Raw genomic sequence first — 22,458 nt, 5'->3', positions numbered from 1 at the left:
AATGAATAAATGAATGAATACATCTTTATCCATATAGCACTTTATAATTCCTTCAGGGTAGCAAAGGGCTTCACAATGAAAGAAAGAGGCCTCATTTAGCATCCACTTGGTGTTGGAAGATTTGTTGTTTTTCCTTTTCCGATCATTGAAACACCACATGAACGCAGCATTTCTCTAAGCTTGCGTTTGACCGGAGGTACATCAAGCCATTGGTGCAACCGGCCCTTAAATTCGGAACAGTTTTGAAATAAAAACAGTTTTAAAATGTATAATAATAATTCAGTCTCCTTTAGTCCAGATTCGATGTTATTTCTTTCTCTTATAAAGTGAATTACCAAAACACCCCATGCATCTGCTCATGGTCTGGCCCTTTTTTCTTCCTTTCAAATTTTAGAATCCTTTGAGGCCCATGAGTTGAAAAGTTTGCCCACCCCTGATCTGGGTAATCTAGCTGGTGTCCTTTGAGACACCTTAATATGTTGACCTTATTTCTGTATTTTCACATATCCTTTTTGAGATTTGGCTTCAGCTTTAAGATTTTTGTTTGCTATTTTGTTTATTCATTTTTAAAAACTGGTGCTTCTTTATTTAGTTCAAGAGGCCTGATGAGAACAGACTATGGCATGTGCCACCTCCAAGCCAGCAGTCATGGATCGCTGTTCTTCCTTTCCTGCGCTGCATTCGCGGAATGCTGATGCAAGCTGTTAATTTAACAAGGTCTAAAGTTGTCAAAATGTTGTTAAACACTTTGGGTCAGCTAAAGGGCAGATACTCTGTGACTGCACTGACAAGGTGCCAGAGATGACCAAAACTTAAAACCAGAGAGGAAGGAAATCAGGTGCAGCTTTCTGCCAACTATGATTGATATGAATGATTTCTGTATGCTTATTCTGAGCTGAAGAGATCTGCTGACACACCAAAAGCCCTCTCTGGATAGACGGGAACGAAATCCATTATTTGAAATGTCAATACTCTGGTTTTAAACTTCTGAAAAAGGAGTTCAGCAACCATCTCTTAAAGCTCAGTCTACAGAGGATTTAACGTTTTTGTTGACGACTATTCATTGCGCTATCTGCTACAATTTCTGCCAGGATAGACTGAGGATATTTGTATGAGCTTCATCTGTGTAATGATTATTCTAGAGATTCTTGTTGTGTTGTTGTTGGTGGAAACAGAGTGGGTCTCCGTGGGCTTCTGCAAAGGTGCAGATCTTTGTATGGAGCATATGGCGACAGAGGCATGGGATTCCCTGGGGTCCTGCCTCTGAAACTGTGCAGACCTATGCTGTTTCTGGGCCATCCCGTTACTCTCTGTCACAGCCCTGAGCAACAGTGTCAGCTCACTATTCCCTGGAAATAATAAAAACACACTTTACGTGTTTTCATTCAGCGCTCATTCTACGCTGAATGAAAACATTGTCATGGCTTTTCAACCTGTTTAAAATTGAGTCGTTTGAGGCTTTCTGGGAACTAAAACTGAAGGATTTTATCACTTTGATTCTGCATCTGAACTTTGGTGTTTTTATTTTTGTCACATGTGCTAAATCTGTCCAAATATATTCATAAAACTTAGGAAAATAATGCAAAATCAGCAGGTTTCCCATGCTCCTCCTGACCAAAGAAAACCTGTTAACGACCACTGCTGCTCCCAAACTGCTAAGGGGTAAAAGGAGGCTTAAAAATAGTAGAGAGACAGTGGGAGGAGCTTCGAAGTTACATCATTCTGTACAGTAAAATAAGCTGACAAAGCTCAGAGTTTTCTTTAAACATCATGGTGCACTTTTCTCGCAACATGAAATGCTAAAAATCATTGCTTCGGCTGCTGGAGCTGCTGTGATCAGTGTCAGCTCCTCTGCTGTAATTCCCCTTCAAGCAGGAGCTAATGAGGTTTATCCATGATGAAGTAGCTGTACAAGCAATGGCCACACATTTGCACACACACTACTCAAAGGTCAAGGCAGTGTGCACTGGTGGCTGCCTGACAAACGCCTTCCCAGCACAGAATGAGACATAATAGCGGTCAGCTGCAGCACGAAAGCAACATTAGCTTTACAGAAATGCAGATACATAAAATCTAACTTCAGAACGTTAAAATTTAATTTCAGCAACATTTTCCAAACTTTATAAAATGTGTTTTCATGGTTTAGAATTTCTGTGGGGTTTTTGCAGCATAAAAGATCATCATACGAAGACCAAAATTTTATTTTTTTTAATTACAGAAATTCATTTGCATGTTTTCTGCGTATCCTCTCGTGTAGACCATCACAAATAACAAGGAAGCAGTCAGCCGAGCAAATCCAGGAGTAATTGAGTTAAAAAGTCAGGTATTTAACGAAGAACTTTGGGTTATTTTTGGGTTGTCACGAAAATGTACACATACTCCTTCAGACAATATCACTTTTGTTGCATGATGTTTGCATTTTCACTTCCTTTTTTAAAGGCACATTTTAAAATCTTGATTTCCAAAAGTAGTTGACCAATGTTTTTTACTAAAGGTTATTTATTCACTACATTTCCACTCAAATTTAAGGTCAATTTTATTTATTTTTATTTTTTATTTTTTTAACTTGTCCTGTCCAACAGCTGGGCAGACAGATGAGAGCTGAGGGCCTCTTGTGTTGGACATATTTTACTTTAACAAGAGGGGTTATTCATCTTCAGACAAACCAAAGGTATGTCTGAATAAACCCCTTTTGTAATTGAGGCCAAACTTTATTAATTTCAATCATGTCTGAAAATCTTTGGTGTTGGACCGGACGGAAAAGGAAAGAGGGGAAGAAGAGAGAGGGACGTTAGAGAGAGGGGGGTAGGGGTGATAATAGGAGGGGAAGGGGGATAAGACCATGAAGCAGCATAAAGCAACAAGTTTACTGGTTGTTAATCATTATGGTAAGGTTCAAATGTAGAAAAAAAAAAAAGGGGCGGAGCCTGTCCACACACACACTCAAATGTTATAAACACACCTGCTAGCTGCAAAAATGTCCACCTGTCGACATGTACACAAAACAGATAGTGTTCACACGCATACTTATGCCTTAAAACCAACTAGTGTGAAATATTTCAGTCATTCAGTCATGCAAACTGTTAGTGCAAAGGTGAGCTAACACCTGTGCTCAGGTGAGTGTTTATGTTCTTCTAAAATGGATGGTGGAACGTGAAAAGAAGGAGGGAGAGTGCCCAGCCATCCCCACCCCAAGACCCCCACCGCAGCAGCAGCGGCAGCCGGAATCCCCCCAACGCCACACGGGAACCGGCAGGGAACATCCGTCGCCCGGGCGACCAAGCCCGCCACCCAGGCCAGGGCCAGCAGGGCCGCCGCAAGGCCCCCAGAGCCAGAGGCCAGGGACGCACGGAGGGAAAGAGAACGCTGCCCCAGCCCAACCAGGAGAGCAGCCCCCCCGCCGCGCCGGGAGAACCCAACGCAGGGCCCCACCGGAGAAGGACGCTCACAGCCCCAAACGAGCACCCCACCACCACCCAGGAGTTCCGGGCATCCCCCCGCCCCAACCCCAGGTACGAGCCAGGACCCCCCAAGGGAGACCCGCTCCGCACTCCAGGCAGCCATCCGCCCGGCCCACGGTTGGTCCAGGGAGGAGCGAGGCAGGGGGCCCGCCGCCCCCGCCCAGGAGGGGGGAACCACGGGGAAAAAAAGAGGGCCCACAAGGGGTGTTATAAATATGGCCCGACCAGGCTCGGCCACAGTTGGAAATTTGGCGGGGCCCAGCACTCAGGAGCAAGGACCAGAACCCACCCCCCAGGGACCAGACACCCCCGGCTCAGATGTAATGTGAACCCCCCCACCGCGCGGAGAGAGCACCGCCGGGCCCAGGAAGCCGGCACCCCGGGGACACGGCCGCCGCTGCAAAGGGGCCCGTACCCCCCACCAGGGAAGAGGCAGGGGACAGACGGACCCAGGTCCCACCTTCCTTGCAAAATGTGTGTGCGTGTATGTGTGTTTGAAAGGGTGTGTGTGTGCATGTGTGTGTGTTTATGTTGGGATGTATATATTGAGGGGGGAGGGGTGTGTGTACTAAGGGGGGTGCGGTTAAAATTGGCGGGTAGGGCACTAAGGGGACATCTCCTGATTACTCACAGTGACGTCCCCTCACCCTCCCCACCAAGGGGCACCAAATGTCTAAGGTGGGGTTAAAATTGGCGGGTAGGGTGCTAGGAGGACATCCGCTGCTTGCTGGCAGTGATGTCCAAGCACCCCCCCTACCAAGGGCCCTACATGTCTAAGGTGCAAATAAAACCGAAAGAGGGGGGGCCCACTCCATACGGCAACCACAGGAGGGGGGCCACTGCCTAGTAAACCCCCCCCCCCCCAAGGCTCATCGCAGGCTAAGCCCCCCACCCCCTCACCCTATTATGAGGTTATATGAGGAAGGGGGTAAGTTGGGGACAGATGATAGACTGTCCCCCGGTGGTCAAACAGCTGTCCCCCGCCCCCCCCAGCAAGGGGGCCAGGCCCACCCAGCCCCGGGGCCCCACCCCCGGAGGCGCAGACACCCCAGGCCCAGCACCACCACCCCCACACAGAGAGAGAGAGGAGCCAGAAAGCGCCGGCCCCCCCCGGAGCAAGCCCAGGCCCCCACCCCCAAACACCAGCCCTAGAAGAGCTCTGGTCAGGCCTCGACGGGACTGAGGCAGCCAACCGGCCGGGGAAACCGCCGATGGCCTCAGCGGAGACCCCGACCCGTCAACCCCCCCTGCCCCGTACCAATAGTGCCCCCCCCCTCCCCCAGAATGCCCCCCCTCACAGGACAGGGCCGACAAGACCCCCACCCCACCCCCCCCCAGACCCCGCAGCCGAAGCGGATGACACCCAGAGCGACCGGGGGCCCCAAGAGGGTTTAAGGTCAATTTTAAAATGACTAATTTAAAAGATGTTTACATTACTGTATCATCACAGAAGAAACTTAATTAGGCTTGTGAGTCTGTTGTGTTTTCTGTTAAATGTAAATATGGTTTCTTCAAACATTTTAAATGTTTTTTTGTGTCCAGAACATTTGCTCATATCAAAAAAAACTTTTGGTGGTTGAAATGCAGAAGCTGTTTATGTCAAAGTGTTTGTTTTATACTTAAAAACTTTGCAACCGCTTACAGCACTTCCTGTAAGACATTTTTTCAACAGAAATCAAACCAACAGAAGGAGATTTAGTTTATTTTAGATGTATAAAACATAAAAATAGTCTAGAATAAGAGTTAAACAATAGTCAATATCAGCAAAAAGTCCCTGGTTCAAATCCCAGTTGGGTGGAGTTTGCATGTTCTCGTGGTGCATACATGGGTTTTCTCCTGTCACTTTGGCTTCCTCCCATAGATTTCCCAGGTTGACTGGTGACTGAACAGCCCCTCAGGTGTGAATATGACTTTGTGTGGTTCTCTGTGACTGTGTGGTCCTGCGACGGACTGGAGAACTGTCCACGGTGTCCCACAGTACATGGATCAGCTCCATCAACCACAATCAGGCATTAGTAGGTATAAAGAATGGATGCATGAATATCTAGAGGATGGAGGGTAGTTAACGTTAGAGAAAGTGTTGCCATTTCTGGATTTGTAGTGTCTTTAAACATATTTTGTTTCTTGCTGTCAGTGCAGAGCAATGCATCAAGACTGTTGTGTTTGCATGTTTTCAATGATCTCTGATGATTCTTTTAAGTATTATTTCCAGAAGAAAAGAGGCCAGTATTATTCTTTGTGATATTTGTGAAATAAAAATTTTCACCCACTAATTCCAGCTCACAAATGTGTTGTAATGGGACAATCGAGGACACAGAAAACAGACATTTTCCGGTTTGCTTGCTGCTGACCCACACAGGCCCTTAACAGGCACAAACCCCCCCTGTTCACCCACCTTCTTAATTTAAATGTAACCAGAGAATTCAAATCCAGATCTTAAAATTTTGATTTCTGTTGAAGGTTTTAATTTCTGAAACAGTGTGCAGCAGTCGCAGGACGCCCTCAGTGGGGAAGGAGGAGGAGCAGACCTGCTTTACTTGGCTTAATGTTCACTTCAGTGAGGCTTAACTAATGAAGGTGTTAAATAACGTTGATGTCACCCTCTGCGGCAGACCACTGGATCATGTAGGACACCTAAAGTTAGTCTCTTATATCCACTTCAGATCCATAATATGTTAATAATGTGTATCGATTCAGAGACTTCCCTCAGAATATGAATCACAGCTGATGAGCTGTGCATGCATCAGAAAGATTTATGGAAGACAATTCGGTCTAAAATGTAAGTTATAATATACAGTAAGTGCAACAGCCTGGAGGAGCTTTTATGTCCTGTTCAAACAGCTCTCCTTAATCTTCCTACCGGGTATTTAGCAGTCCTTGGATTTCCAAATCTCATGTTGCACTTGCCTCAAATAGCAATCTCTGCCTCTGTTTTTGACTGAAGTTCTCCACCTAAATACAAAGCTTCCAAGAATGTTTATTGATACTGCCAAGGTTACAGCCGTTCCAACGGAGATGCAACCAGCGTGGAAAACAGAGGAGGGCACGCAGATGAAGAAATGCAAAGTGAAAAGAGGATTAATATGCATAATTTTACACAGATTTTTAAACTCTCCATGTCCAATTGATATCACATTCCTAAAATCAGCGGTAGCACAATAAAGACATTTCTGAGGTCGAAAAAATGACTTCTTGTCATTTTTTGTGGAATACTAATCTGGTTTTTAGCTTTACAATTTTTACAATAAACATTTCACATTTTGAAATTATTTAGTGGTTCATTCAAAGCAAAATGTTTATTTTAAGTGAATAACTATGAAGAATACATTTTGCACATACTGAAATGTCAAAAACCTGAGGGTTGACACTTGATGCACTTTCTTCATGACTTGGGTCCAAGTGGGAGATATTAGAAATAAAATTAACTCATTTATTATATTAAATTATATTATATCACATTATATTGAACAAAAGGTACATGCCTTCAATTTCCTAGGGAGCTAAATTGAGTTTCTCTTAATTCTGCAGTGTTATGGGTACACTAGCTCTTTGTGGATTATTTGTAAGTCGTCTGTTATCATTTGGATTTGGGCAAAATATTTCTAAGTTAAGGTCAATCAAATTCCCAAAGTTGATTCAAATTTGATCTAGAAAAGTCTGACAATATAATTCTAATTCCCATCTTTCATCAAAAGTCAAAGAATAATTTTCACCTAAACGGCAAAGTTGTATAAGAAATTTGAGCTGGAGCTTTACTGGGGCCTGATAGGTTTTCAGAATTATTTGTATTATGTTTGCATTTTCTCTGTAGATGTCCCATCCAGAATTTTTACAGCTCAAACAGAACCTGTCTTCTTCAAAGAGGACAAATTATTTTAAAAAACTTGAAATGTAACGTAAAACAGTTGCCATCCAGAGGAGAAAACACAATCTTACAGGCTTTAGCTCATCAAGGCCCAGTACAAACAGTCACGCTCACCAACACTTAACCGTTCATGTTTTTGGAGCCTCCTGACAGATGCAGCATAAGGAGAAGAACTAACAGAATTGTTACTCTGACTCCTTTTTTCTCCTTCTACCTTAGCTCATTTGAGTGTGAGGCCTGCCTGTGAGGCCTTCAGGAGGAAACCATGATCTCTGCAACTGACCAACAAGGAATGCAACATAAAACCCCCAAATTTATCTGAGGGTCTGCAAGTTGTTGCATTTCTTCCAGTGTCTTGAGGCAGCTTTCAAAGGAACAAGATCTTCCCAGCAGAGATGCAGACGCCAAACTGATCCTAGTTTTTATGGCCTGGAGACATAAAACCACCTTTCTCCTCACCAAATTACAGATTTGTGCTGAACACACTCTAAGTGCATCATTCCAACAGATGCCTCCTCCCTCGTAAGAACATGAAACAAATCTGTGCAGTTAATCAGCTGGCAGGTTTTCCGGGGGGCTGAACTTTTCTTTATGGCTCTGAACCACTTTTACCCCTCATGGTGTCTTCCTCCTCCTCCTCTTCAATCCTTACGACTTCTGCCAAGGTTTCAAGTGACAGCCATTCTGTCGCTCTCCTCCTTTTTTGTTCTACTTGTGGAAGGATGGCAATGGTAGAAGGCGGCAGTGGCGACGGCGGGGGGTGGGGGGTTTAGGTCATAAAAAGGGATGAAGAGCCAGGCAGGCAGATCCTTTTAAGAAGCAGGGAGGAAGACGCTTTGATAGGAATCTCTATAGAGACGCAAACATGCCGGAGCCCCAGAATCCAGGTAAGCGGGCGGCTCCATCCTGCAAGAATAGGACAGGGAAGCGGGAATGCTTCAGTGGGAAAAAAGAGGAATTCATTAGGAATTCTTGATAAAACTGTGTGACTCGGGAGAAAGGATGTTGTTAATGCTGCACAATACATGACAGCTTGGCTTTAACAGCTGTTTATCTCCTTTAGTCCATAAGCAACCCTGAGGAAATTTGCAGTTACAGTCTGCCACACTTCTCACAGCATCACAGAAAGAAACACAAAACTATTTCAGGGTTTCAGTTTCATTTTTACATTTATGGAAACAATGCACTCATAATAAATGTGCAAACAAGCAACAAAAACCAGATATTAAAAAAAAGAGGCCATACCCTGGAGCTCTAAATAACAACCTATGAATATTCTCAAAATCTTTAGCTAGAAATCAAATCAATTTGATTTGAATAACCACATTTTTATGGTCTGTATGAAGATTTCAATTATGAAAAAAAGATAAAAATTGATAAAGATAAAAATTAATCACTGATAAAAAATTCAAATCTGTGTAAAAACAAACAAACTTAGAGATGCTTATACTTTTTGAGAGCCACATATACATTTTGAATTTGATTTTAGAAACTTTCATTATTAAAAATACCTACATGTAACTGCAAAAATGTAAATTACTCAAAATAAACTTGGAAATGAGATCGGCAAAAATGTTTATTTCTAGATATGTGCTATTTTATGTTTCATTATGTCAAGTGGATTGATTTTGTGTATTTTACAATTTAATATTTCTTTGTTTTAAGCCTGTAAATTACTTTTTGTTACTTTTGTATAAAGAGTACTATATAAACAAAGTTTAATTTGAAGTAAGAAATCTGGAAAACATGAATGGAGTTACAATTTATTCAAAGAAAAAAAGATATTCTTTAAAATCAATTGAGGTGGAGTTTTCTGTGGTTCTGGTGAGAAGTCCTTTCATCAGGTCATAAAATGCACATGTGATCCCAGTAATGATGCATAATCATGCAGTATATGCGGCTGAACATTCAATAACCTCAGCAGTGAAACATTAAGGATACGTGACATTAAACCGTACAGTATGTAATGTTTCTATCAGTCACAGGCTCTGAAATATGTGCTGTGCCTTTGTCAACAGCAGCCTCACAGTCTAATAAATCAACTGGTGGCTTGAAATGAAAGCATGCATGAGCAAAGCAGCGACGGAGGGCGGCAGGAGAGGAGGAGGTGACAGATAAAAGCGGAGAGATGAGCGGGATGATTTGTTCGAGAGACCTCTGCCAAGTCAGGTGTAACTACCTTGCGTCGTATCTCTGCACCTCAGACACCTAATCTGTCTGACCCTGACTGCCTCTGCGCTGTTCTCCATCCTTCCTCGCCCATCTGCATGAAACTATATTACTGCCACTGTGTGAGAAAGCCAGAACACCCACGTTTATTTATATTTTCAATTCTTTTTTTTCTCTTTTTTTAGTTTGGGCTGATAGGAATTCTGAGATCGCTTTTGCATATGTGTCAAAGTCGGGCAGATAAAGCCAAAAAAAAGGCAATTTTTCTGAAGACAAATAGTCTATATTTGGTGGGTGTGATTAAATGCATTTGATTTGATATCTAACCCACCCAGAGGAGCTCAGAGCCTCTCCCTTTTTATTCTCCCATCACGCAGTAATTCCACCCCAGCATTTCATTAGATCTTACCAATGTGTCGCCAATCCAGTGTCTTGACATCACGCATATTATATTCCCAACACATCACTAACTTGTCTCTGTGGCTCTTCTTGCTCTTGTGCCTCCACACATTCCTCAGTCGCTGTCTCTGTCTTAAACTTCATCGCACTTTCTCAGCTTTGCCCTCTGCCCCTGTCGATCAGCTGGTCACGGCTCGTGTGACTCCCCCGGGCGACGTCTCCGCAGCGATCCCCCGCTGTGATCTGCAGGAAGCACGCATCCCAATAAACAGTAACAGGAATAGTTTTCCAGCACGGGGGGGGTGACAGACGTGGACCCAGGAAAGGGAAAGAGCATCAACGGTCTATAAAAAAAACGAGAAACTTTGGCTCATTTCATCAGCAGAGACGGTGTCTCTGTCTCAGAACAACCAGTAATGCTGACAGTTGCAGGGCTGGGGTTTGCTGCAGCAGCAGAAATAACAAGCTAATTTTTAATTACTAGTCACACTGCCAGAGGTCAGCAGTGAAACAGCCCTCCCTTCCTGCAGCAGCTTCACACAGAAAGCCTTTGACTGCGGCCCAGAATTTAACTAACAAGGAGGCCTCAGGCAGAAAAACATGAGAGATTTTTCACCTCTGCATCAACTTGACATGCAGAATTTTTCCTCTTTGGAATACAACACCTGAATGTACCTGCAACGACTGCACACAGCGGGAGTTGACCTGTGACCCCTCTAACAAAACGGAGCACACGTTTGATGACGGATTAACTGAACAAAGTGGTGTTTGTGAAACACCCCCTCTGGCAGACCACACAGGAGCCTGCCAGCACGTACAAAAAGACTCAGGGACAGCTTCTGCTTTTGTACTTAGCTTCAGGTGTTTGTACTTGACTTTACATGCCCCTTTAAACTTGTACTCCACTATATTATATTTTATATTATCATAATGTCTTTTTCTTTTTTTGTTCTTTTCTTCACAAGGCGGGTTCCTCCCGACCTTTTCTGGCCACTAAATCTGCTCTTCCCATCATAAGCATTTCATTTACCTGTGTTGATACTGCATATGACAGATAAAGCTTCATTCATTCATTCATTCATTCATTCATTCATTCATTCATTCATTCATTCATTCATTCATTTAATCACGGTTGCTTCGGAGGGCTTGTCTAAAAAGGAAAGAACAAAATGCATCAAGTACGTGAAAATTATCAGAAATAAGTATTTGTGAACAAGGCTGCTGAAGGCCGATGAAGCATAAAGGTAGGAGTGTGATGATAGGGGCTGTGAAAAAGCAGAGCACAACAGATGAATCAGGGTAGGTTGACTAAAAGACCTTACTGGGGTTGGAAAATTAGATGATTTTATTTGTAAGAAGACAAAAAAAAACCTTTTGGTTCTGCCATGAAAAATTCAATTGAACATGGTCACGAAACTCAGGTGTGCTCTTTTGTTCAGCTAAGATGATTTTTAATTGCTAAGTCGGCATCATCTCATCTTTGAGCGATACTTTTTTACTCTGTTAATCGAGAAAATTGTAGAAATATTCAGAGGAGGCAAATTAAGGAATCACACCTATTTTCTGATTTGGTTAAGTCAGGCATGTCCAAAGTCTGGCCAAATGTGGCCCGCATAAAAGTCTGCAGGCTCCTGTCAAAAAAAAAAAAAAAATCAATAATCTGCAGCCCCCAGCATTTTCTAAAAACTGTGAGTACGATTTTTTGATTCTGGCTGGCTTTCTCGTGAGTTCATTTGCATTTAATGTTATGAAAGATTCAAAAAAGGTCAGGCTTAATGGTTAGTCCTCAAACATTTTCACCTCACTAAATCTGGCTCTCTTTGCAAAGAGTTAGGACACCCCCGGGTTAAGTGCTCCAGCTTCTGCATGCCCCTAAAGTTAATCTAGAACATTCTAGGAATAATCGTAATGTTTGCGTTTATACTATGTACAGCAGGTTTGGATCGTCAAATGAGATAACATTAGGATTCTGATCTGAAATGAAATTTTTGCAGCAAATTCCTCATATTGAAGTTGGCTAAAATGCATTTAAACTTGGATTTCAAGTTATTCAAAAAAACATCTTCGTAAAGGGTTTAAAAGGTTCAGGAGGGGTTCAAACCTTCTTTAGATGACCAAAGTTTCATGCAAATGACTTTGCAGACTCATTACATGTGTGTGAAGGGTAAATTTAGCAGTCAAACAGGCAGCCGCCTGAGAATTCTGGATGTCTTCAAGTCCATCATCTTGTTTTTGCAGTGTAGCAGTTGTTTAACGAAAGAGTAAACCTCTCTTATGAGCGGCAGGGCAGAGGGAGGCCTGAAAAAACAAGCGGTCCAGCGTAACACTACCTCATACCGCAGCCATCATCGAGTTCCCGCAGGTATGCACCCACTGAGTGATGGATTACAGACAGATGCACACTGCGCTGAGAGGTCCTGCAAAGAGAGAAGGAAAAAGTTAACAAACACGTCTTTAAAGTTGACTTTGTAAAGGCATCTTGAGCAGAGTGTTGTGAGGCTGATGTACGCTCACAGCTGATGCCTTTGAGGATGATAGCTTAATGCAAAATTTAAACTGTCCTCTTCAGTACAAGCAGATTCTCAACCCCTTCAAGCATGAAAGCGTGCAGCAACGTTCCTGCAAACAACAAATGAACCCGGCAGAAAAGTTTACAGCTGAGCTGTTGGATCCATTCTTGAGTTCACACGTCCTCTTATTCCTTTTTTTAACTGCATTAGAACATATTTCCTTCTCCTTCCCTCATTCACACATAAATTTTCACCTCACGCATGGCAGAAATTGGCGGGGCAGAGGGGGAATCGCAAACAAGTCATAATTCTTATCATCATGACTATAAGACTTCATAATTTACAGCTGTCTCCTCTCCTGCCCCTTACCTCCAACAAGCTTTCTGCATCCCATTCAGACGAGATGAATGACATTTTTTTTAAACAATTTGACAGAAACGCAAATATTTGTTGAGCTCAGTTATCCTTTTAGCCTTAAAGTATTGTCAAACTGAACACCACATATCTATTCTAGTCCCAACATGCACGTAGGATGCGAATTTCTGGTTCTTCTAAGTCCTTTTTTTTTATTTTTTTTAGCTCTTTTCAAAAGACCTGAGACTTTTTTGTGACAAAAAGAATCTTTAAAATATTTACAAAAGGAATTTTTTTCCTTCCAACTAAAGCACTCTAGTCAAAGGCAAAAAGTAGGTCAACCAAATTTGCAAAGACATCCCGTGAGCCGTCTTTCAACGTGCTCTCTGAAAAAGAAAAGGTTTATTCACTTTCCCTTCTAAATCTACTTCTGGAAGTTTGCAGTCATGAATCAGAGAAAGCTTAGTGTTGGTAAAAGAAAATGTAACGAGATTTTAATTTTTGGTCACCCAATTCATCATTATCCCTTGTGCTATCTTAGATGACCCCACCTTTCCATTGACGTGTTCTCCCTACCATGACAAAGGTGGATAAAGGTGGAAAGATTACATGTAATCCATGGACACCAGTGAGGTTCACAAATAATTGAAGAAAAAAGGTTCAGAGCACTGTCTAGTGGGTCTAGATGACCCAACTCCCAATGTTAAAGTGCCTAGGATAGCACAAGGGTTACATGAACTGAAATGGACTGGGACCAGCAACCCCCTGGTTGAAAAACTTAATGTCTCTGTTTATTTTTTCCCCCTTAATTTTATCTAGTTTTGGGCATGTTGCTATAAAACATGTCATAATATTTCCAGGCACTGATCTCAGGGAAGCCCACATTGCAACACGAGATTACTTTTTCCAACGTAAGAATCCCTAATATTTTCCAAATTCTCCCCGCATGTCAGCGTTTCAGCTGCTGCTCTAGATTTATGCCGGGAACTCCTCCCCCTGCATGAGATGACACTCGGCTCAGGTCATTACAGCGATGTAGGTAAGACCACCAAGGCTGTCGTATTAATTTGGCAGAGACTTGAGTGAAACCCGACTCTGTCAGCATCGGCCCTCCATTCTCAGCACGACTGTGTTTTATTAGCAAAACAGTTATGTAACCGTCTTAATGACCTGTGGTCCTAACAAAGACTTTGTTCAAAAAAGGAATTTGGTGATTTACAGACTCAATTACTTGATTCCTTGTTCAATAACATCTTTAGTTTGTGAGACATAAAATCTCAGGAATCTGATAAAATGAGTTTGTTTTAGATCTGGTTGAGTCACACAGAACGGGTAAAACACTTCACTCAAAAGCATGCCAGTGCATGTTTAGAATATTAATATTATCACATGTGAGTGTGGATGGATGTCTTGTTGTCCCAGATGATCATATTGGGCTGTTTTGATAGAAGTCTTCAAAAATCCTAATATATGACAGGGATGAATTGTAGCTTTGGTCAATGCCTTTTCTGACAGATGTTTGACATCCGTCCTACATAGCTGTGGTCATTAATTTGTTTTTGTCTATATGGTAATTGAATTACAAATAAAGAGATATGAAAAAGAAGGGCGACTAAAAAGGAGCCTTGAGGAACTTCACATGAAATTTTTGATTTGGTGTTTAATAAAGTCACACAGGTACATTTTGCGTATTTTTTTCACATATGAAATTTCTGTCTTTTGTAATACATGTGTGATATGTGTAATTCACAAGTGTTTCTTGTGTTTGTCACTTGTCTATGTGCGTAGATGTCCAGGTTTCGGCTGAGGGGTCTTTAGGTGGATTCAGTTCTGAGTTGTTCAAAATGTTTGGTCAGTTGAGAATCACGCAGTTTGTGCACATTTTACGTAGCATATACACAATTATTACGCACAATTTACACACTTCTGTGTGACCTTAGCGAGATTCATACCAGAGTTTTTTTGGCCTTCCACGACCGTTTAATGTCTGTTCCTGTATGTCTAAGGACTTTTCACTCATATGTACCACCGATGTAAAACTTTTGTATCGCGTATACGGCGCACATATTACGTTAAAATGACATAATTGATTCACGTTCCTTGCGTGGTTTATTCGTACTTCTTCCATGCACGTTGTTCATTCGTGATACATCTGTGAAAATCTCACATAAAGACCACAGCTCTTCTAATTTTTCAACGTAGATTCACGTATGACCAATTTTCATCCATGTAATATGTGCAAAATGTACGTAGTGGCTGCGTGACACGCCCTTGATATGAACAGAAAGTAACCCCAGTGAGTTCATTTGAGCATATTTGTATGTATATTTGAACCAGGTCACTAGGATATTAGAAGTTTTTGTTGCAATAAAAGTATGTGTGTGAAAGTTTTGAAAAAGAGTCAAAGACATTTTTAAGCCTTCAAATGAATATCGGGTGTATATACTTTATGATAAAAATTTGACGTTTTGCTCTGTTAACCAGTTCTGCTGGAAAATATTGTGTTGTCAGTTTGTTTATATAAATACAAACAATAATACTAATACTTTAATTTTAAAGTAATTGAAAAAACAACTGCCTCCCTTCTTTATTGTGAATAACATGCCTCACAATTGTTAAAATTGTTTAAAAAAAAAGGATAAAACGTGATAATTTGGCTTTCTCTTCCCAATGAGACATTTTGTGAAAAAATGTCATCTTCTAATCTGATATTTATGAGTTTGAGTGCCTTTTTTGAGTTAACCCTGACAGGGCTACATAAAAAAAACAAGAAATCAAAAAGCAAAGAGTGAAAATAAAAAGATTCCAACTGAAATCCGTGTATGTGGCGAACAATCCCTCACAGAAGTCAAAACCACGAGAGCAAACTGACATTTTTGAGGCTGTAGAGTTTGTAAAAATGCACAGATGTTTCTGTTCTTGCACGATTTTAGGACGACTTCTTTTCTGTTTCAAACACCTCGAGGCTTTTATTCAGTCAAGTTTTCTGAGTTGCCATCTGCTCAAAAATGTACTTTTAAGAAGAAATAGTATTTCGATAAAAATGAAAAAAAAAGAGCTTTAAAATTTTCCATTTTATTTATCTATTATTATTATTTTCTTTTTTTTAAGTCAATAACCTTGTCTACTTTAGTCTTACAATATTATAAATACTTGTTTAAGTAATTCGTTTTTCAGACTTTCAGAACTCTTTAATGCATCAGGATTGTGTTTTGTCTAACGTACAACTCAATAAAAATACTTTAAGATTAAAGAAAAAAGTTCCATACCAAACAGTGATGGTAGGGTTTGTTGTGGAACCTTAATAAAATGCTAGATGATTTAGATTACAGTGAAAAAAATTGCTGTATAAATAAAGGTTTCTTTGATTTGATTATTCTGTAATAAGGTGGCAAGAATGCAACCCTTAAAATTAACCAATAGCACTCATCACTTTGTCAAAAGTGTGTTATTTAAAAAAATTCCTGGCTACATTTGACAAAAATGATACCCCCCAAAACCCTTTAAACTTTTAAAAATATTAATGGGAGTTTTCGCCTGAAGACATTTTTCCTTCAGCTGAAGGTTTTGTGTAGAAAATAAGGGGCAACAAATGGTTTTCATTTTAAATTTTAATAAACTTTCAGATATCTGAAAACTAGTTCAACTTAAAAAAATCTTTCTAAAAAGCATCCCAAGCTTCCCACTAGGATTACAGAGGAAAGGGGCAAAGGAGGTTTAATTAGTTCAGTAATTCAGCATTAGATTTATAAAGTGTAAATATTTTATGACTTTGCTTTTTAACCTAAAAAATAAGTCCTATCATTTTTAAAATAACTTGTTTAAATTTGTTGTACAAGAGCTATAAGCCCTTTTCTTTTCTTCTGAGAGGCGGAGGCTCACTTGGAGAAGGTGTTGGAGTGCAGAGTTACCCCGACACGCCCGTCACATGTGCACTGCTGCTGCAGAACGGCTAGCAGCAAGCATTAATAAAGCACGGGTGGTGGGAACATGTTTCGACCACTGACGCTGTGCTCCACCAAAGACGGGGTCGCGTTGACCCTGGTGTCTAGTTAACACGTCTGCTGTTGCCATAGCTGACGGTTGTAGACATGCTTTAATGAGTTTGTGAGGCCGCGCTTCGGCATCAGGCTCCAGCAGTTACCAAACGGGTTTAAAGGGAAACGTGCTCACTTTGTAACCAGAAAAGCCACAACGCAAATAGCAACTGTACGCCTTTTTTTGGCCTTTGCTTTGTGGTAAGAGAGTGTGTGCTCAAGATTCAAATGTTTGGCTTAGTCTGACTACTTCGACTTAACTGCCTGAGCAAACAGGAGATGAGTGCAGCAGCAGAGGAAGACAGGGAAATGTCAGGAGAGAAGAATAAAGTGCATTCCACCGAGGTTCCCCTTCAAAAGCAAGCGTTTGTAAGCTGGGCGGAGAGAACCAGGCAGACAGCACTCTTTAGATAGTTGTTAGAAAGAGTTGAAAAAGCTTCAAATTTTTTTGAGTCTTATTGAAAGAAACTGACTGATTAAAAAAAAAAGTACACTGATACCAAAAGCAGGAGGTGTACATAAATCTGTGAGTATGTTGAATATGTTTGCAAAAGGGGGCATGGGCAATTTGAGCATATCTGGAAATAGTTCTGGAGCTGCTTATGCTGAAAATATCATTCGGTTAAGAACTCAGTTATTTAGATACATTTGGTTGGGTGAATTATGAGATGAATCCACATTTCTAGCCAAATACGAGCCAGAGGTAGTCCAACTGTTTTGTCTAAGCATCAGGTTACCATGCCTATGTCTCCTCTAAAGCCTTCTGCTTCAAGTTACATCAGGTTGTTGGTGGATTTAATAGTTAGAGAGGCAGATGTTTGTCCTGTAAAGTGGTCAAGAAACTTTAGGACCAATTTGGTCCAGATCTGACTTCAATTCTTCTAGAATGAAAAATCAAAATGCTGAAAATGCCTCTCAGTAATCATGTATCTTCTTTCTCTTTCGGCTTTTCCCATCAGGGGTCGCCACAGCGAATCATCCTTTTCCACCTCACTCTATCATGAACATCTTCTACCCTAACGTTAGCCAACTTCATGTCCTCTGTTAAGACATCCATATACCTCCTCTTTGGCCGTCCTCTTGCCCTCCTGCCAGGCAGCTCCATCTCCAACATCCTTCTACCAATATATCCACTATCCCTCCTCTGAACATGTCCAAACCATCTCAGTCTGGCTTCTCTGACTTTGTCGCTAACACAGGCAACATGAGCCGTCCCTCTGATGTACTCGTTCCTTATCCTGTCTAACCTGGTCACTCCTAAGGAGAACCTCAACATCTTCATCTCCGCTACCTCCATCTCAGCCTCTTGTCTCTGTCTCATTGCTACCGTCTCTAACCCATAGAGCAGAGCTGGTCTCACCACTGTCTTGTACACCTTTCCTTTGAGTCTTGCTGGCACTCTTCTGTCACACAACACTCCTGACACTTTCCTCCAACCGCTCCAACCTGCCTGCACTCGCCTCTTCACCTCTTTTCCACACTCCCCATCACACTGAACTGTTGACCCCAAGTACTTAAACTCCTGCACCTTCTTCACCTCAGCCCCCTGTAACCTAACGCTTCTACCTTGATCCACCTCGTTCAGACACATGTATTCTGTCTTACTACGACTGACCTTCATGCCTCTTCTTTCCAGAGCAAACCTCCACCTCTCTAGCTGTTCCTCCACCTGCTCTCTACTCTCACTGCAAATTACAATGTCATCCGCAAACATCATTGTCCAGGGAGATTCTTGTCTTACCTCGTCTGTCAGCCTGTCCATCAGCATAGCAAACAAAAAAGGACTCAAAGCTGATCCTTGGTGTAGTCCCACCTCCACCTTGAACTCCTCTGTCTGACCTACAGCACATCTCACCACCGTCATACTTCTCTCATACATGTCCTGAACTACTCTGACATACTTCTCTGCCACTCCAGACGACCTCATACAGTACCACAGCTCCTCCCTCGGCACCCTGTCATACGCCTTCTCTAAATCTACGAACACACAATGCAGCTCCTTCTGACCTTCTCTGTACTTTTCCATCAACATTCTCAAAGCAAAAATGGCATCAGTGGTGCTCTTACGGGGCATGAAACCATACTGCTGCTCACAAATCTCCACCTTCTTCCTAAGCCTGGCTTCCACTACTCTTTCCCACAGCTTCATTGTGTGGCTCATCAACTTTATTCCTCTATAGTTGCTGCAGTTCTGCATGTCACCCTTGTTTTTAAAGATCGGGACCAGAACGCTTCTCCTCCATTCCTCAGGCATCTTCTCACTCTCTAAAATCCTATTGAACAACCTTGTTAGAAATTCCACTGCTGTCTCTCCTAGGCACTTCCATACCTCCACAGGTACGTCATCAGGACCAACGGCCTTTCCGCTCTTCATCCTTTTCAGAGCCTTCCTAACCTCATCCTTTCCAATCTCTGCTACTTCCTGCTCCACAACAACCACATCTTCCTCCCTTCTTTCCCTGTCATTTTCCTCGTTCATCAGCTCCTCAAAATACTCCTTCCATCTTTTCTGTACACTCTCCTGGGTTGTTAGCACCTTTCCATCTCTGTCCTTAATCACCCTTATCTGTTGCACGTCCTTCCCATCTCTGTCTCTCTGTCTGGCTAGCCTGTACAAGTCCTTCTCTCCTTCCTTTGTGTCTAACCTGTCATAAAGCTCATCGTAAGCTTTCTGTTTGGCCTTTGCCACCTCTCTCTTCACTCTACGCTGCGCTTCCTTGTACTCCTGTCTACCTTCCTCAGTCCTTTCTACATCCCACTTCCTTTTAGCCAACCTCTTCCTCTGGACGCATTCCTGTACTTCCTCATTCCACCACCAAGTCTCTTTACCGTCTTTCCTCTTTCCAGATGACACACCTAGCACCTTCCTACCTGTTTCCCTGATAATCTCTGCTGTAGTTTCCCAGTCCTCTGGAAGCTCATCCTGACCACCCAGGACCTGCCTCAACTTCTGCCTAAATTCCTCACAAGTTTCTTCATTCTGGAGCTTCCACCACTTGGTCTTCTTTTCTGTTTTCCCTCTCTTCTTCTTCCTGACCTCCAGAGTCATCTTACACACCACCATGCGGTGCTGTCTGGCTACACTCTCTCCTACCACCACTTTGCAGTCATTAACCTCTCTCAAATGACCTCGTCTACATAGGATGTAGTCCACCTGAGTACTCCTACCTCCACTTCTGTATGTCACTCTATGTTCCTCTCTCTTCTGGAAGTAAGTGTTGACTACAGCCATTTCCATCCTCTTCGCAAAGTCCACCACCATCTGTCCCTCCAGATTCCTTTCCTTCACACCAAACCTGCCCATCACCTCCTCATCACCTCTGTTGCCCTCACCAACATGCCCATTAAAGTCTGCTCCAATAACAACTCTCTCTCCTCTGGGAAAACTCTCTATGACCTCATCCAACTCACTCCAGAATCTCTCCTTCACTTCTAACTCACAGCCAACCTGTGGCGCATACCCACTGACTACATTCACCATCACCCCTTCAATTTCTAACTTTAGGCTCATCATCCTGTCTGAGACTCTTTTCACCTCTAGAACACTGTTTACAAACTCCCCCTTCAGAATCACTCCTACCCCGTTTCTCTTCCTATCAACACCATGATAGAAAAGTTTGTATCCTCCTCCAATACTACGTGCCTTGCTGCCCTTCCACCTTGTCTCCTGCACACACAGTACATCTACCTTCCTTCTCTCCATCATGTCTGCCAGCTCTCTGCCTTTCCCTGTCATTGTGCCAACGTTAAGAGTCCCTATTCTCAAACCTATGTTCCTGCCTTTTCCCTTCTCTCTCTGGCCACGGACCCTTCTGCCTCCCCTCTTTCTTCCACCAACAGTAGTCAAATTTCCACTGACACCCTGTAGGTTAACAGCATCGGTGGCGGTCGTTGTTAACCCGGGCCTCGACCGATCCGGTATGTCTAAAGTGTTGTGGATGATTCGCATGGTTATTTTGGCAATTTTTACGCCGGATGCCCTTCCTGACGCAACCCTCTCTATTTATCCGGGCTTGGGACCGGCACAGAAGTTACTGGCTTGCAACCCCTGTGGCTAGATTATGATGATATAGATGTATGCAGCTGCTAAACCTTTTTCATCTGTACGTTTGAAGTTTGTCCGTTATGCCTAATTCCATATTATTGCAGACTTTGAAGCTTCAGGAGTGAATCCTACAAAGATTTAACGCTGATCATCTTTTAATCTATTGTCAAAGTGTTCCCAGTGGTCTTTTAATTAGGATTATTTTCAAAAAACCAAAACATAGTTTCTGCAGGGCAGCAGGAGTTCATCAGAAATTTATCTCTGAGTTGTGGGCGGGACTGTTAGTACATATTAACCCCGCCCCTCACTTCCTGTCAACCATCTGTTTACACTCTCTCCCACGAGCTTACAGCCCCTCACACCCTTTACTGGTGCAAAAACAATGGCGAACAATATTGGAGAAATTCTGAGCCAGATTCCGGCTCAGTCGAGGAAACGAAAAAAGGTACATGGATCTATTTGTCTGTAAGTGGATGCATCAGAATGGAGTGAATTGTGTATTTTCCACATCAAAAATAAGCTATTTTTGATTTTGATTTTGAGTCATAACAATCTGAACAAACATTTACTCAAAAAATTATCTTTTTTAGCAAACCTTTCTTTATATAACATGTCCTCCATAATCAGAAAAATGCCACAAGAACATATTAAAAACCACCATTTTCATCTGAGCGAGTCTAAGTGTACCCAAAAACATTCCTCACACCATGACACCACTACCACCATCCCCAGCTGTTGCTCTAAATTAGGAAGAATCCGTAATTTAGTTGTTGTAAAGCGTTAGATTTCTGTTTCTATAAAACTACTACCTAAGTCATCTCAACAATAAAGATGAGCAAGGTCGACAGTGTTTGGCTAAATAGCAGAACGTGTTCATCAAAAAATGCTGATTGCAGGTTTCAACAGGTGCAACAAACTGTTGATGCAAATCTGTCTAAGATTTTCTTCAGACAAACCTGCCAAACATTGCAAAACAGTCAAAACTACGGTGGCCCAGAAGGGTCGCAACACAACACATTAACTTAACACACAACACATTAACTTTACACACAACACATTAACTTAACACAAAACACATTAACTTTACACACAACACATTAACTTAACACACAACACATTAACTTTACACACAACACATTAACTTAACACAACAACACATTAACTCACAACACAACACATTAACTCACAACACAACACAATAATTCACAACACAACACATTAACTCACAACACAACACAATAACTCACAACACAACACATTAACTCACAACAAAACACATTAACTCACAACACAACACAATAACTCACAACACAACACATTAACTCACAACACAACACATTAACTCACAACACAATAACTCACAACACAACACTTTAACTCACAACACAACACAATAACTCACAACGGAAGTAAAGCTGCAATGGAAGTGCTTTTATTCTGAAATTTCCACTGGGCTGAGTGGCTAACTGCCTAACAGAAAGTAACGTCACAGTGAGCTGTGGAGGGAGCATGATTTTCTACAAGAGAAGCTACACAATGTTAACGCAAACTCCTCCGCGCTGCACTCGCACCCCTCTCTGTCGCTGCACGTGCTCCGCTCCGTTCTTCAGCCCCCTCC

The 22,458-nt window shown here is 42.1% G+C and overlaps 1 protein-coding gene across 5 annotated transcripts in view; it reads left to right on the top strand.

Moving 5' to 3' along the window:
* The first annotated feature begins 8,036 nt into the window (after positions 1-8,036).
* The window catches only part of mybpc2a (myosin binding protein Ca), a 64,695-nt gene continuing 50,273 nt past the window's right edge, over positions 8,037-22,458 (top strand). For 2 of the 5 annotated variants that reach the window (XM_023957339.2, XM_078951865.1), the window contains exon 1: positions 8,037-8,213. In XM_023957339.2, the coding sequence (XP_023813107.1) occupies positions 8,192-8,213 (22 nt within the window). In that variant the 5' untranslated portion in view covers positions 8,037-8,191. The remainder of the gene's footprint in view (positions 8,214-22,458) is intronic. The other 3 variants (XM_078951862.1, XM_011477804.4, XM_078951864.1) reach the window with 3 other exon arrangements.

Source organism: Oryzias latipes, chromosome 8, assembly GCF_053564925.1.
Source record: "Oryzias latipes strain Hd-rR chromosome 8, Olatipes_Hd-rR_3.1".
NCBI lineage: Eukaryota > Metazoa > Chordata > Actinopteri > Beloniformes > Adrianichthyidae > Oryzias > Oryzias latipes.
This window is presented reverse-complemented; position numbering and strand designations above follow the sequence as displayed.